General features: G+C 42.6%; 1 protein-coding gene across 1 annotated transcript in view; it reads left to right on the forward strand.

Moving 5' to 3' along the window:
* CDRT1 (CMT1A duplicated region transcript 1) overlaps window positions 1–16,413 on the forward strand; it is a 34,265-nt gene extending 17,852 nt beyond the window's left edge. Inside the window, exons 11-13 of the mRNA XM_040437541.1 lie at window positions 57–349; window positions 510–695; window positions 15,050–16,413. Coding sequence (XP_040293475.1) covers window positions 57–349; window positions 510–695; window positions 15,050–15,924 — 1,354 coding nt within the window. The 3' untranslated portion in view covers window positions 15,925–16,413. The remainder of the gene's footprint in view (window positions 1–56; window positions 350–509; window positions 696–15,049) is intronic.
* Window positions 16,414–16,994: the final 581 nt, after the last annotated feature.

The raw sequence follows: 16,994 nt of genomic DNA on the forward strand, positions 1-16,994 counted from the left end.
GACAGACATGTGTCTTCAACACGTTCAAAGATCCAACCTGTCTCCCTAAACTCTAGGATGGTGATCAATGTACTGACGAGCATCATGATCTTCCAGTTTGAGGAGGTCTCATGGGATTACTCACAAGCTTCAGAACGAGTGCATGTCCTGAAAGAAAGGCAGCGGTTCCAAGAAGCCCCCTTCAGGGTGAGACCGTACAGCTACGTGCGTGCTCAGAGAATGAAACGCGTTGGTTCCAGCAATAGGAAAATCTACCAGCAGGAAGAAGATGACAATGATCAGAGGACAAAGAGCCAGCTGTCCCACCATGCTCGAAGCCTGTCTGCAAGAAGTATGAAGAGAGCACATGGTAAGAGAAGAGCTGTACTTCTTATACTGATGTATAAACTAATATATAAAAAACACACATCTATGTCTAATACACATACACCAGCCGTAACCGCCTCCACACAAATCAGTACGTGAATGACGCATACCATTTTTAGTAATCATACTCTACTCTATTCCAGATTTACATATGGACTCCTTAAAACCAGCTACTTGGCCAGAATTAAGAAATTATCGCAGAAGCTTTGCATACATTGATCTGCAACCGGAATTTTACAAAAAGCCTCCATCTGCATGCAGACCCCGCACAACGAGTCCAGAGCTACGTAGTAGAACAGGTTCTGCCTTAAAGAAAAAGGATGATTCTGGTACCTAAAATATTATTATATTTACTCATTCAGATCCACTGGCTTATCCACAGGGGGCAGTATTATAGTAGTTATATTCTTGCACATAGGAGCAGTATTATAGTAGTTATATTCTTGTACATAGGAGCAGTATTATAGTAGTTATATTCGTGTACATAGGAGGCTGTATTATAGTAGTTATATTCTTGTACATAGGAGGCAGTATTATAGTAGTTATATTCTTGTACATAGGAGGCAGTATTATAGTAGTTATATTCTTGTACATAGGAGGCAGTATTATAGTAGTTATATTCTTGTACATAGGAGGCAGTATTATAGTAGTTATATTCTTGTACATAGGAGGCAGTATTATAGTAGTTATATTCTTGTACATAGGATCAGTATTATAGTAGTTATATTCCTGTACATAGGAGCAGTATTATAGTAGTTATATTCTTGTACATGGGAGCAGTATTATAGTAGTTATATTCTTGTACATAGGAGGCAGTATTATAGTAGTTATATCCTTGTATATAGGAGGCAGTATTATAGTAGATATATTCTTGTACATAGGAGCAGTATTATAGTAGTTATATTCTTGTACATAGGAGCAGTATTATAGTAGTTATATTCTTGTACATAGGAGACAGTATTATAGTAGTTATATTCTTGTACATAGGAGCAGTATTATAGTAGTTATATTCTTGTACATAGGAGGCAGTATTATAGTAGTTATATTCTTAATCAATTTTCTTTTTATTGAAGAAAACGCAAATAGTCATGTGACAATTCAATCACTTAAATACCAGGCGCAGCTGGACAAATGCTTATTCACTAAGCGCATCAATTCAAGTGCAGTGGCAACATGACTCAAAAACACAATAACATGTGCATAAAAGTAATTTATATGGAAAAGTAGAGACAAGACATGGGAAGAGGGGAGGGGGAGAGAAGGTAAGGGGGGGGATAATAGATGTCTATCGTATGTTTCGTGTGAATCTAGAAGTTGCGATAAAGCTTCCAAGGGGACCATGTTTTGATAAACTTTGCTCTAGAGTGAGTCTCCCAGTGTGCAAGCTCTTCAAACCGGTAAAGCTGATCCACCTTCTCGGTCCACATCAAGAGGGATGGAGGAGAATCATTTCTCCATAACAATGGAATCAATAGGCGAGCTGCTGTTATGAGCATAGTCGGTAGATTTGACCTTGAGGGGGTCAGCGTGTCATTAGGACACCATAACATTAGGAGTTTTGCGTCTATTCTAACCTGGTTTTTACAGGTCTTATTTATAATAGTTTCGATCTCTATCCAGAAAGGCCGGATCTTTTCACAATTCCACCATATATGAGAAAGAGAACCAACATCTCCTCCGCACCTCCAGCAACGGTCGGGGATATCAGAATTGATCTTATGTAGATATTCTGGTGTTTTATACCATCTTGTGAGCAATTTGTAGGAGTTAGCTTGTATCTTAATGCAACGGTTGAATCCGTGTGAGTGTGTGAGGATAAAAGCTTTCTCAGGTTCTGACAAAGTTATGGATAACTCCTTCTCCCAAGCTGAGAGAAACCATAGATCTGGAGGGGCGGAGGAGAGCAGCTCCTTGTATAATGTGGAGAGAGGCTTCCGCGGGCGTTGGCCTACTGAAATCTTCCCCTCCATCCATGAGGGATCATTTGTGGGTCGTGGGACCTTTGCAATAAGCTTTAGGTCCTTTTTAAAGGCCATTACTGCCAAAAAGGAAGCCTTTTGGACCTTTGGAAGAGCGAAAACATCACTCCAATTTAAAGCACCAGACTCAGATATAATATCTTGTAACCTTAAGCTAGATAGTAGGGCCCAAATTCCTGATGGTGCAGTGGTGGCGGGATGAATATGGGCCTGAAGCAGGTGCAGGGGGATATTCATACTAGGGAACTTAAGGACTGAGGCCTGATATAGTTTGGACCACTCTAACAGTAAGCCCTTCCACAAAGGCGAGGCATAAATGTTATTAGCAGTACTTTTCCGCAAACCCCATAAGACCAGCTTATCTTTATAGGTGTGCATATCACACTCCAATTGGGAGGCAAGATTGAGAGGGCGCCAGGAGAGGAGGCTTAGAGCTCTGCTTAGCATTGACGCTTTATAATAAAGGTATATGTCTGGCAGGCCGAAACCTCCCAATCTTTTCTCCCGAGTGAGGGTGGTGTATGCTATTCTGGGGGACTTACCCGACCATACAAATGCTGAGAAGATTCTGCGGACCTCCACAAAGAAGGAATGGGGTAGCCAAATAGGTAGTGTTTGAATGAAGTAAAGTAGTCTAGGGACAATGAAGGCTTTAATATAATTCTTCCTTCCAATCCACGAAATGAACGGGAGTTTTAGGGATTGCAGGTGTGCTCTAATGGATCTAAGTAAAGGGGCTTGATTAGGCTCGTAAAGGTCCTCAGGATTCGCTGATATATGGGTGCCCAAAAATGGGATTGACTTGGGGGCCCACGTAAATGCCGTGGAGCGTTTGATCATTTCTATGGAAGTGGCTGAGCAGGAAATATTTAGGGCCTGTGACTTACCATAATTGATCTTGAAATTAGAGACCAAACCATATTCCTCAAAAAGAGCTTGGAGCCTGGGAAATGAGGTCGTGGGATTGGACGTGATGACTAAGAGATCGTCTGCGAAGGCAGCTGTCAAGTGAGTATGAGATCCCAAGGTGATCCCTTGTATGTCCGGATCTTGCCTAATTTTAGCCAGCAGTGTCTCCATAACAATAACAAAGAGGGCCGGTGATAGTGGGCAGCCTTGTCTCGTCCCATTGGTAATGGGGAAAGTTGGAATGAGTGTGCCATTGATCCGAATCCTGGCAGAGGGGAGCGAATAGAGTGAGAAGATGGACTGGATGAACTGGTCCGGAAAGCCAAATTTTGACAGTGCCCGAGACATAAAATGCCAGTTGATCCTGTCAAAGGCCTTCTCTGCATCTGTACTGAGAAGGGCTAGCGGTATAGAATTCCGCCGAGCATGTGTGATTAAGTGTATGACGCGGACCGTGTTTTCACTCCCCTGTCTGCCAGTGACGAATCCCACCTGTTCCCTATTAATAATGTCAGGGAGAACCGACTGGATCCGATGGGCCAAAATCTTAGCCCACCATTTCACATCAGTGTTCAAAAGCGAAATAGGGCGGTAGCTCCCGCAGTTTAGGGGGTCCTTATTTTCTTTGTGAATTACTGTGATATGGGCCGATAGCGATTGTGGGGGGAGGGAACCTCCTTGGAGCAAGTAATTACATAGGATGTTAAAATGTGGGATCAGGATGTGCTTAAAGGTTTTGTAGTAGGAGATGGTAAAGCCGTCAGGGCCTGGGCTTTTCCCGGAAGGTATGGAGGAGAGGACCTTGCTGATTTCAGAGTCTGTGATAGGGGACAAGAGTTGGGCCGACTGTGATGGGGTGATAGTAGGCAGCTGGAGGGAGGAGAGAAACTTCTCAGTCGCTTCCCCTATTTGGGCTGGCGAGAGTTGGTTTGGTGGCTCTAAGTTATATAGGTCCCTATAGAAGGCACAAAAGGAATCTGCTATGTCTGGGGTGCTTTTATGTAACGTACCTTTGGCATCCTTTACAGCTGCGATAAAGGAATCGGCTTTCTGTTTTTTAACTAAGGCTGACATTAGCCTATTCCCCTTATCTCCATGGGCATATGACCGAAATTTGGCCCGTAAAAGTAGTTTGGCTGACGTGACATTCAGCAAATTCTTAAGCTTTGTGCGAGCCTCCGACAGGTCCGAGGCACATCTAAGGGCCTGCGAGTTTTTGTGCGTTATTTCTAGCGCTTGTATCTGGGAGAGGAGGGCCGCTACTGCTTGGTTCCGCTGCTTTTTAATATGAGCACCTAGAGCTATCAGCTCACCTCTCAGAACCGCCTTGTGGGTCTCCCAAGTGATGGAGGGGGAGGGCGCGTCCGGGCCTAGGGGGTTAAGTGTGAAAAATTCTGTTATGGTAGAGGACAATTTATGGGAGGGGTCAGAGATAATGGTGTCGTTAATACGCCAATTCCATTCCCTCTTTGGGAGGTCCTGCAGAGAAACACTCAGGAATACCGGGGCATGGTCAGACAGGGTGATGTTTCCTATGTGGGATCGGGTAGCCCTATTAGCATGGGTTTTAGACAGGAATAGATAGTCGAGTCTATGGTAGGAGGATTTAGCAGCTGAGTAGAAGGTGTAATCCTTACTAGAGGGGTTTGTGGTGCGCCAAATATCTATTACACCTAGCCTATGTAAGGCGAGTTTGAGACGTCGTAGCTTCACATGTGTAATGGCGGACTTCCCATTTGAGGAATCTATGGAAGGCTCCAGGGTGACATTGAAGTCGCCGCCTAGAATCACCATACCTTCCTTAAAGGTGGATAACAAGCCAAGGGTCTGAACGAGCCAAGCAACCTGCCCTCTGTTGGGAGCATATACAGTTGCCAGGGTAACAGGTGTGTCAGCGATAGTGCCCTTAACAAACAGGTAACGACCCTCAGGGTCCGAGGAGACGGCAGAGTGCTTGAAGGGGAGCTGTTTGTGGATCGCTATGCTGACACCCCTGCTAGCCGAACTATACGTGCTGTGGAACCATTGGGAAAACCTTTTGGGGGGCAATTTGGGGGTCTTACCCTCTCTGAAGTGGGTTTCCTGGAAGAATGCTATAGACACTTTATCCCTCTGTAAAAGGGCCAGGATTTGGGACCGCTTGCAAGGCTCGTTCATTCCCCGGGCGTTCAGGGAGGATATCACAACGGACGACATTCTGTAAGTGAGAGACAATAATCAGCATCTACATAGACTCTATATGACATCTGACTACAATGGGGAGGGTGAGACACAAGAGGGAAGGAGGGGAGACAAACGGTTAATGAACAAAACAATAGTGCAAACAAAGCTTGTAACAGAAGCTCCACTGAGCACCTGACTGTGAGGCGACCCTTTCTCATCACGGCTACCAGCCGGGGTCTGTCAGGTGGGGGGTCCCGCAGAGCTAAAGAGGGCCAATGACTGACCATCAAAAGGGGAAGGGTGACCCGTAGGTAAAGCCGGGTTAACCCCTGCAAACTAAGGTGAGAGCAGGGAGTGGGAAATGACCAGACCATGGTAATAACCATAAAAGCCTGGAAGAAGAGGGATCAATTACTAAACAATAAACAGACAATAAGGCACAGAGTCCCGTATACTTAGAGTGGAACTGGAACAGAAAACGCAGAGAACCTCTTCACGGTCCTATATTCAGGTCGGAGCTTGAGCAGAATTTTCAGCCCTGGTTTTGGGCCCTTTTCTTGTGCGGACGGAGCGCCATTCACCCGCATGGGGTGGCGGTAAAGGTGGGTCTTCTAGATCCGCCGGCATCCACGAGGGTATCTTGATAGGGGTTAACCCAAGCTGGGACCAGCTAGCCTGTAGATCCGATGGTGAACGGATAGTGATTTGGCGTCCGTTTTTAAGGACTGCAATGCCAAAAGGGTACAGCCATCTGAATGGGGTGGCAGCAGCTTTAAGGGCGTCCAGGAGTGGGCGAAGAATACGCCTTTTAGCCAGTGTGGATGGGGCCAAATCTTGGAAAAACAGGACTGGCGTACCTTCATGCTGTAGCTGCTCCGCTTCTCTGCCGGCTCTCATCAGTGCGGCTGTATCGACATAGCTGAGGAGGCCGCAAATTACATCGCGAGGAGGATCTGTAGCTTTCGGTTTGGGCCTAAGCGCTCGATGTATGCGCTCGATTATTATCCGATCCGATTTTTCGGCACCCAGAATATTCGCAAATATTTCGCGAGCAACTTTATCAAGCGCCTCACTGGCAATCGATTCCGGGAGGCCGCGAATCCTCAGGTTCTTCCTGCGGCTGCGGTTCTCCTGATCCTCAATTCTTAGGAGAGCTTCATTTAGCAGGTCGGTGTGGGATCGGATTACATTGTATGACTTCTCCTCTCTCTGCAGAGCAGCTTCCTGTGTGCTCTCCAGGTCAGACACCCGACACCCCATATTCCTCAGGTCTTCCTTGATTTCAGACAGATCCTTTTTTATAGGGGCTAGTGCTGAATTAAGCACTTCAAGAAGTGCAGCTTTAGTGAAGGATCTTCCCTGTCTGCGCGATTTGCAGGTAGAAGCATCAGAGACACTCCCGGCATCTGAATCCTCCTCCATGTCAGATAGCTGAGCCGGGGCCATCTTAGGTGTCTCAGCCGACCGGAGCTTCGGTTGTTTTCTTAGAAATTGGTCCATATCTGGTTGTCTGGACCGAACTGGAGTGGGATCTGCTGGATCCTTGGATCTATCTTTACCCACTTTGCCCATTAGAGCGGTGCTGTAAGCCGATTATAGGGGTTAAAACACCGGCAAGGTTGAGGAGCTCAGAAACTAGCAGCCATTCAGCTACACAGCCAGGCTCCGCCCCCTAGTAGTTATATTCTTGTACATAGGAGCAGTACTATAGTAGTTATATCCTTGTACATAGGAGCAGTATTATAGTAGTTATATTCTTGTACATAGAAGGCAGTATTATAGTAGTTATAGTCTTGTACATACGAGGTAGTATTATAGTAGTTATATTCTTGTACATAGGAAGCAGTATTATAGTAGTTATATTCTTGTACATAGGAGGTAGTATTATAGTAGTTATATTCTTGTACATAGGAGGCAGTATTATAGTAGTTATATTCTTGTACATAGGAGCAGTATTATAGTAGTTATATTCTTGTACATAGGAGCTGTATTATAGTAGTTATATCCTTGTATATAGGAGGCAGTATTATAGTAGATATATTCTTGTACATAGGAGCAGTATTATAGTAGTTATATTCTTGTACATAGGAGGCAGTATTATAGTAGTTATATTCCTGTACATAGGAGCAGTATTATAGTAGTTATATTCTTGTCCATAGGAGCAGTATTATAGTAGTTATGTTCTTGTATATAGGAGCAGTATTATAGTAGTTATATTCTTGTACATAGGAGCAGTATTATAGCAGTTATATTCTTGTACATAGGAGCAGTATTATAGTAGTTATATTATTGTACATAGGAGGCAGTATTATAGTAGTTATATTCTTGTACATAGGAGGCAGTATTATAGTAGTTATATTCCTGTACATAGGAGGCAGTATTATAGTAGTTATATTCTTGCACATAGGAGCAGTATTATAATAGTTATATTCTTGTACATAGGAGCAGTATTATAGTAGTTATATTCTTGTACATAGGAGGCAGTATTATAGTAGTTATATTCTTGTACACAGGAGGCAGTATTATAGTAGTCATATTCTTGTACATAGGAGCAGTATTATAGTAGTTACATTCTTGTACATAGGAGGCAGTATTATAGTAGTTATATTCTTGTACATAGGAGGCAGTATTATAGTAGTTATATTCTTGTACACAGGAGGCAGTATTATAGTAGTTATATTCCTGTACATAGGAGCAGTATTATAGTAGTTATATTCTTGTCCATAGGAGCAGTATTATAGTAGTTATATTCTTGCACATAGGAGCAGTATTATAATAGTTATATTCTTGTACATAGGAGCAGTATTATAGTAGTTATATTCTTGTACATAGGAGGCAGTATTATAGTAGTTATATTCTTGTACACAGGAGGCAGTATTATAGTAGTTATATTCTTGTACATAGGAGCTGTATTATAGTAGTTATATCCTTGTATATAGGAGGCAGTATTATAGTAGATATATTCTTGTACATAGGAGCAGTATTATAGTAGTTATATTCTTGTACATAGGAGGCAGTATTATAGTAGTTATATTCCTGTACATAGGAGCAGTATTATAGTAGTTATATTCTTGTCCATAGGAGCAGTATTATAGTAGTTATGTTCTTGTATATAGGAGCAGTATTATAGTAGTTATATTCTTGTACATAGGAGCAGTATTATAGCAGTTATATTCTTGTACATAGGAGCAGTATTATAGTAGTTATATTATTGTACATAGGAGGCAGTATTATAGTAGTTATATTCTTGTACATAGGAGGCAGTATTATAGTAGTTATATTCCTGTACATAGGAGGCAGTATTATAGTAGTTATATTCTTGCACATAGGAGCAGTATTATAATAGTTATATTCTTGTACATAGGAGCAGTATTATAGTAGTTATATTCTTGTACATAGGAGGCAGTATTATAGTAGTTATATTCTTGTACACAGGAGGCAGTATTATAGTAGTCATATTCTTGTACATAGGAGCAGTATTATAGTAGTTACATTCTTGTACATAGGAGGCAGTATTATAGTAGTTATATTCTTGTACATAGGAGGCAGTATTATAGTAGTTATATTCTTGTACACAGGAGGCAGTATTATAGTAGTCATATTCTTGTACATAGGAGCAGTATTATAGTAGTTACATTCTTGTACATAGGAGGCAGTATTATAGTAGTTATATTCTTGTACATAGGAGCAGTATTATAGTAGTTACATTCTTGTACATAGGAGGCAGTATTATAGTAGTTATATTCTTGTACATAGGAGGCAGTATTATAGTAGTTATATTCTTGTACACAGGAGGCAGTATTATAGTAGTTATATTCCTGTACATAGGAGCAGTATTATAGTAGTTATATTCTTGTCCATAGGAGCAGTATTATAGTAGTTATATTCTTGCACATAGGAGCAGTATTATAATAGTTATATTCTTGTACATAGGAGCAGTATTATAGTAGTTATATTCTTGTACATAGGAGGCAGTATTATAGTAGTTATATTCTTGTACACAGGAGGCAGTATTATAGTAGTTATATTCTTGTACATAGGAGCTGTATTATAGTAGTTATATCCTTGTATATAGGAGGCAGTATTATAGTAGATATATTCTTGTACATAGGAGCAGTATTATAGTAGTTATATTCTTGTACATAGGAGGCAGTATTATAGTAGTTATATTCCTGTACATAGGAGCAGTATTATAGTAGTTATATTCTTGTCCATAGGAGCAGTATTATAGTAGTTATGTTCTTGTATATAGGAGCAGTATTATAGTAGTTATATTCTTGTACATAGGAGCAGTATTATAGCAGTTATATTCTTGTACATAGGAGCAGTATTATAGTAGTTATATTATTGTACATAGGAGGCAGTATTATAGTAGTTATATTCTTGTACATAGGAGGCAGTATTATAGTAGTTATATTCCTGTACATAGGAGGCAGTATTATAGTAGTTATATTCTTGCACATAGGAGCAGTATTATAATAGTTATATTCTTGTACATAGGAGCAGTATTATAGTAGTTATATTCTTGTACATAGGAGGCAGTATTATAGTAGTTATATTCTTGTACACAGGAGGCAGTATTATAGTAGTCATATTCTTGTACATAGGAGCAGTATTATAGTAGTTACATTCTTGTACATAGGAGGCAGTATTATAGTAGTTATATTCTTGTACATAGGAGGCAGTATTATAGTAGTTATATTCTTGTACACAGGAGGCAGTATTATAGTAGTCATATTCTTGTACATAGGAGCAGTATTATAGTAGTTACATTCTTGTACATAGGAGGCAGTATTATAGTAGTTATATTCTTGTACATAGGAGGCAGTATTATAGTAGTTATATTCTTGTACACAGGAGCAGTATTATAGTAGTTATATTATTGTACATAGGAGGCAGTATTATAGTAGTTATATTCTTGTACACAGGAGGCAGTATTATAGTAGTCATATTCTTGTACATAGGAGCAGTATTATAGTAGTTACATTCTTGTACATAGGAGGCAGTATTATAGTAGTTATATTCTTGTACATAGGAGGCAGTATTATAGTAGTTATATTCTTGTACATAGGAGGGAGTATTATAGTAGTTATATTCTTGTACACAGGAGCAGTATTATAGTAGTTATATTCTTGTACATAGGAGGCAGTATTATAGTAGTTATATTCTTGTACATAGGAGGCAGTATTATAGTAGTTATATTTTTGTACATAGGAGGCAGTATTATAATAGCTGTGTTCTTTTACATAAGGGCAGTATTCTAATTGGAAAAGTCTGTTAAGCAAATGATCCCCATTAGGCCGGTTTAAGATGGCTGTTTGTGGTCCAGGAAAATAGTTCATGTGGCGGCTGTCTTTTCCGTGCTAACTGAGGCTTGTTTGAGTGAAAGTCACTGCATCATAGTGATCTATAATGCTGTGAGTTTCACCCTTATTCGGGTCTAATTCCCTTTTTTTGTTTGTTTTAATAGATTTAATACAGAGCAGATACAGAAGGGTTTTGTGTACCTTGTGAGGACTCCTGTGGTCAGTCAGTGGCGTCGCCAGGGGGGGGCCAGAGGGGGCCACGGCCCCCCCTACATCATGCTGTGCCCCCCCATGTGCCCCCCCAACTAAAATGACCCCCCCCCCCCCCCCCAAGTGAGCAGCCGCCGCTGGGCACAGGGAGATGAGCGCTTCCATTGCGCTCATCTCCATTGTAAACTGCCTATGCCAGCGGAGGTGCAGGGGAGGGAGAGGCGTGTCCCTTCCCTTTCCTCTGATAGGCTGCAGGCAGGCACCGAAGTGGAGGAGAGGCCCCGCCCCCTAATTACTCCTGTTTACCTTTCTAAAGCTAAAGGACCTTTGATGATGTCATCACAGGTCCTGTAAGGGAACTGCACAGTGTAAAGTGTAGTTCCCAGGTTAGAACAGTGCATCTGCCAGGACCTGTGATGACATCATCTTCAACATCACAGGTCCTGCAGAATCTAGCAAAGGAACTGCACCAAAAATGGTGTAGTTCCTAGGTTTCAAAGGTACATCTGCCAGGACCTGTGATGACATCATCACAGGTCCTTCAACCCCTAACAGCAAGTATTAAAAGTTCACAAGCAGCTCTGCATTGATCCATACAGACTGGAATGGAGAGGTAAGAGGAGGTCCTCCACTTTTCATCATTTACCTCCCCTCCATGCCCTGTTTTTACTCATTGCTCACTCATGTATACTACTTCAGACAGTTACCACTACCTCATGTACCTCACAGTGACTATAATGCATAACTGACCACATATTTCTATAAACACTGCATCTACAGTATTATACCTTCTATGTGTCACATCAATACACTGCTCTGTATATATATATATATATATATATATATAGATACACACACATACATGCACACACACTGCATATATTACACAGTATTATCCATGCAATATGTACAGATATATAGTATATACCGCAGTGCACTGATATGTGAGGTACAAGGTATAATAGATGCTGTGTGTACAGATATCAGTACACTTCTGTATATACTATATATGTGAGGTACGAGGTATAATAGATGCAGTGTGTACAGATATATAGTATATACAGCGGTGTACTGATATCTGAGGTACGAGGTGTCAATACACTGCTGTATTTACTATATATCTGTACACACTGCATCTATTATACCTCGTACGTCACATATTACACTACTGTATATACTGTATACACTGCATATATTATACCCCGTACCTCACATATCAGTACACTGCTGTATATACTATATACCTGTACACACTGCATCTATTATACCCTGTACCTCACATATCAGAACACTAGGGAATATACTATATACCTGTACACACTGCATCTATTATACCGCGTACCAAACATAACTGTACACTGCTGTATATAATATACATCTGCATCTATTATACCTCTTTTGTGTGCCAGGGCTGTTTTGTAATCCCATTCCGGCCCTGATGGCATAAATTATAAAACGCAGCAGCAAGAATAGTTCATGGAACAAAGGGAGGGGCTATAAAAGGGGAATAGGGGCCCAATTTAGATTCCTGCTATGGGGCCCAGTGATTTTTATGTACGCCCCTGCCTGCAGGCACTAGGCCGGCAGCCTATCAGAGGCCGGCGCAATGACGTCATCGTGACGCCTGAGCCTTACATTAAAGCGTGGGACACAGTAAGAGGCTGCATCGCATCGCTGACACTTAGGTAAGTATAAGTGTTTTTTTTTGTTTGTTTTTTACAATAGTGTTACTGGCACATTGGGGGGGCTTATTACAAAACTGGCACATGATGATGGGGGGGACTTTATACTGGCACATGATGATGGGGGGGGACTTTATACTGGCACATGATGATGGGGGGGAACTTTATACTGGCACATGATGATGGGGGGACTTTATACTGGCACATGATGATGGGGGGACTTTATACTGGCACATGATGATGGGGGGACTTAATACTGGCACATGATGGGGGGGACTTAATACTGGCACATGATGGGGGGGACTTAATACTGGCACATGATGGGGGGGACTTAATACTGGCACATGATGGGGGGACTTAATACTGGCACATGATGATGGGGGGGACTTAATACTGGCACATGATGATGGGGGGAGACTTAATACTGGCACATGATGATGGGGGGGGACTTAATACTGGCACATGATGATGGGGGGACTTAATACTGGCACATGATGATGGGGGACTTAATACTGGCACATGATGATGGGGGGACTTAATACTCGCACATGATGATGGGGGGACTTAATACTGGAACATGGGGGGGCTTAATACTGGCACGTGATGGGGGGCTTATTACTGGCACGTGATGGGGGGCTTATTACTGGCACGTGATGGGGGGCTTATTACTGGCACGTGATGGGGGGCTCATTACTGCCACGTGATGGGGGCTCTTGTTACTGCCACGTGATGGGGCTTATTACTGGCACATTGGGGGGCTCTTGTTACTGGCACGTTATTGAGGGCACTTATTACTGGCACATTATTGGTGGGCACTATAGGGGCATCTACTGAGGCCACAAAGAAGGGGTGTTTTATATGGGGGGCTCTGTACAGTAGCATTTTATACTGGGACACATTATGGTGGGTACTATGGAGAAGGGGAGAGAGGAGTACTATGGAGTCATCTACGGGGGGCACTAAGAAGGGGTATTTTATACTTGCAAATTATGGGGGACACTGAGGGCATCTACTGGGGCACGATATATGGGACATTTTATACTGGTACATTATGGGGGGCACTAGCAGGAAGGGGGGAGAGGAGCACTATGGAGGCATTTACTGGTGCACTATATAGGGGTATTTTATACTGGCACATTATGGGGGAAATTAGCTCAACTGGGGGCATAAGGGGGTATGTTTTGCACATTATAAGGAGAATTATTTCTACTGGGGGGCATTATGGTGGGTTTTATTACTCCCCCATGGTATGACCCCCTAGTAGCAGCACCAGCCTCTCCCTGCTCTGCTATCTCTCTGCCCCTTCTCCAAATCCTTATTATGAAATCTTTCTCATTAGGATAAAACACAACATCAGCTCCGCCGAGCCCCCGGCCAAGTGTTGAAGTGGTGTCCGAGATCCCCAAGGGCCAAGCCAAGTAACTGTACGTTTTCATGTGAAATATGTTTATTTTATATATGTGCACTCCTGTGAGAGGCAGGGAGGGAGATCTGTGGATGACACTGTTATAGGGAGGGAGATCTGTGGATGACGCTGTTATGGAGGGGGAAATGGGGATGACACTGTCATGGGGTGGATCTGTGGATGACACATATAGCATAAGATGCTATATACGGTATGTGGCATCCACAGATCCCCCCCATAACAGTGTCATCCACAGATCCCCCTCTCTATAAAAGTGTCATCCACAGACAGCTGGACTTTTCTTCCCTGTTGCGGTTTTAGGTATTGGGTAAAGTATTGCAGCATTTCTAAGCGTACTTGTGTAAATGTATCGTTGTTATAGCTGCCCCCCCTACTTTTGTCCTGGCCCCCAGTGTGCCCCCCCAAAATTTGAAAGCTAGAGACGCCACTGGGTCAGTGGTACTTTCTCCAGTGGTTTTGCTTGATGTTATCATATTCCCAGGTGTACAGTAGCTCAATACAATATAAGCAGCAAGCACCATGTCAATGCATACTTGTTATAGTATTGATCGTGACCTTGGCAAAGGGAAGCAAAAATTCCATTTGGAGTGAAGTTACATTTGACGAGCTAGTTGGGCAGTTGTTCGAACTTAACATCCAGGAGGTGCTTCTCTGCCAAGGGAACTATCTTGTCTGCCATTTTTTCCTCCGGAATGACACTTATGTGCAGGAATGAAAAAACAAGAGTACTTTTCTCTACCCAAATCAGGCAGTGAATTTGGCCCAGACGGGCTGTGGTCGGTCCGGTAAATGCAGTCGTCCCATGAAGCACATTCCTAAACTGTGCACCGCAGTCTGAAACCGCTCTTAATATTAGTTATGACTCGAAGTCTCCTTTAACTGCTAGAGGGCATAAATGACACTATGTTTTGGGTAACAAAGGGTCATATAATATACAGATATATGTATGTGTGCTTCACTAGTAAAATGCATATGATAATTTCTTGATTACTTGTATTATAACTGCAGATGACGAATCAGGCTACGGATCTCCAGGTCGAAAATCTGCTCTTTCCATAAGTGAGAGCACAGCACTGCAACGGATGAAGCAGCGTGGACCCCACACACCCATGAGCCCCAATCAAATCCTTCTAAAAGTCAGTACTATCCAGAATTTACAGAAGGCAGATGTAATTAGATCGAATATGGAGTACAACTCCAGGATCCGTGACACATGGGGGGTTACACTAGCTGGTGATGAACAAAAGACATTCATCTCGCCTTTCCTCCAAACGGAAAGCCAGAACCTTGACCCTGTGACTCTTCTCCAGCACTTAAAGTCTTCTGCTGTTCCTGTAGACATGAGGACAGTCTTAACGGCCTTCCAGATAAGAAAAGTGGGGCTGAAGATGAAGGAGTCATTGCACAGTCCAAAGGTTCATTCCACTATCCCATGTCCTATTATTATTCGCCCACAGACAAGCTGTGATTACCGGAAGAAAGAAAAACACAATGGCGTCCTTAGAAGATCGACATCGGCCCTTGATGCCGGCGTGAAGCAGATTGGCCTCTACTCAAGCTGCCAGTCGGTTCAGCCCATGCGGATGATCATGGGACAAAATATCAAAATAAGTATCCCAAAATGGAAGGCGCCAGAGCAGGTTGTGAACATCGACCCCTACAGAGAACGCAGCTCCTTCCAACTCCTTACCATGAAGCAACTGAAGGAATTTCAAATGCAAAAGACGACACAGCAGAAAGAAGAGGACGCTCATGTGCAGGCCACAAAGAGCAAAGAAAGCAAGAAGGCATGGCTGAAGAAGATTAAAGGGAAAAATATAGATGATTTCACCAAAGCTGGAAAGATTGCTGCGCCGGAGTTCGGGCCGGATGTGTTTCTATAATCAGGGATCAATAAGCAAATCCACTGCACAGTACAAACCAAAGCCCACTATTGTTTTGTGAAGGAAACTTTAATTATTTTACTGCATACATGATAACATAAACTTTGCTGAGGATTTCTTGTGGACTTGGTTTTATTTGCAGATTTAACCACATGCAATATAAAGGGTAAAATCCACAGTGGATATCAACAGCAGGTCAATTTATGCTGCAGATTATTTCACTCTCATTCTCATCCACTTTGCTGGTACCGTAAAATGCTGCAGGTTCGGCAAATGCAAATCCGCAGGGTTAATCCATGTTTGAACGTACCTTTAGGGGCTAAGTTTGTTGCGAATTTGAGCTACTGCATAGCAAAGGTGGAAATTCACAGTATATACTGGCATGTTACAGTTTTAAAATCCGCTCCGCAGGTCGATCTGTGCTGCCGCCCGCAAGTCCACGGCTGCTGCAATCCACGTTTCCTTCCCATGGGACAGCATTTAACAAATGTCAAAGCAAGGCAGAAAGAATCAAAGCAAAGTGACGGCAGCAGGTTTTCAATTAGTATCCAAGGCTTTGGTCTTTTATCTAAGAGGTTCTCAACCTTTAGGCCTCTTGCACACGAACGTTGTGCATCCGTCACGTGCATTGGGGACCGAAATTTGCGGTCCCCAATGCACGGACAACGTCCGTGCGGCGGTCAGGTTGGATCAGGACCCATTCAACTTGAATTGGTCCGTGATCCGTCCGCACCGCAAAAAAATAGAACAAATTCTATTTTTTTGCGGTGCGGAGGCAAGAACAGAAACACGAAACAGTTCCAATCCATGCTTCTGTTCAGCATCTCCGTGATCGAGGACCCATTCAAGTGACCCATTCGGTGCAATACGGCCACGGGCACACAACGTTCGTGTGCAAGAGGCCTTACAAGAACATTTTTGATCCCTCTCTAGGAGCTGCCAGGTCCAATTCAATTCAGACTAATGAAATTTTTCAGAGCACTAAAGCAAGCAATAATAATTAATGTATAAGAAGAGCATTGTATGTAAGGTATTTAAGAGATCATGAACCCACTAGACTATTGAAGAAC

Source organism: Bufo bufo, chromosome 6 (genome assembly GCF_905171765.1).
Source record: "Bufo bufo chromosome 6, aBufBuf1.1, whole genome shotgun sequence".
NCBI lineage: Eukaryota > Metazoa > Chordata > Amphibia > Anura > Bufonidae > Bufo > Bufo bufo.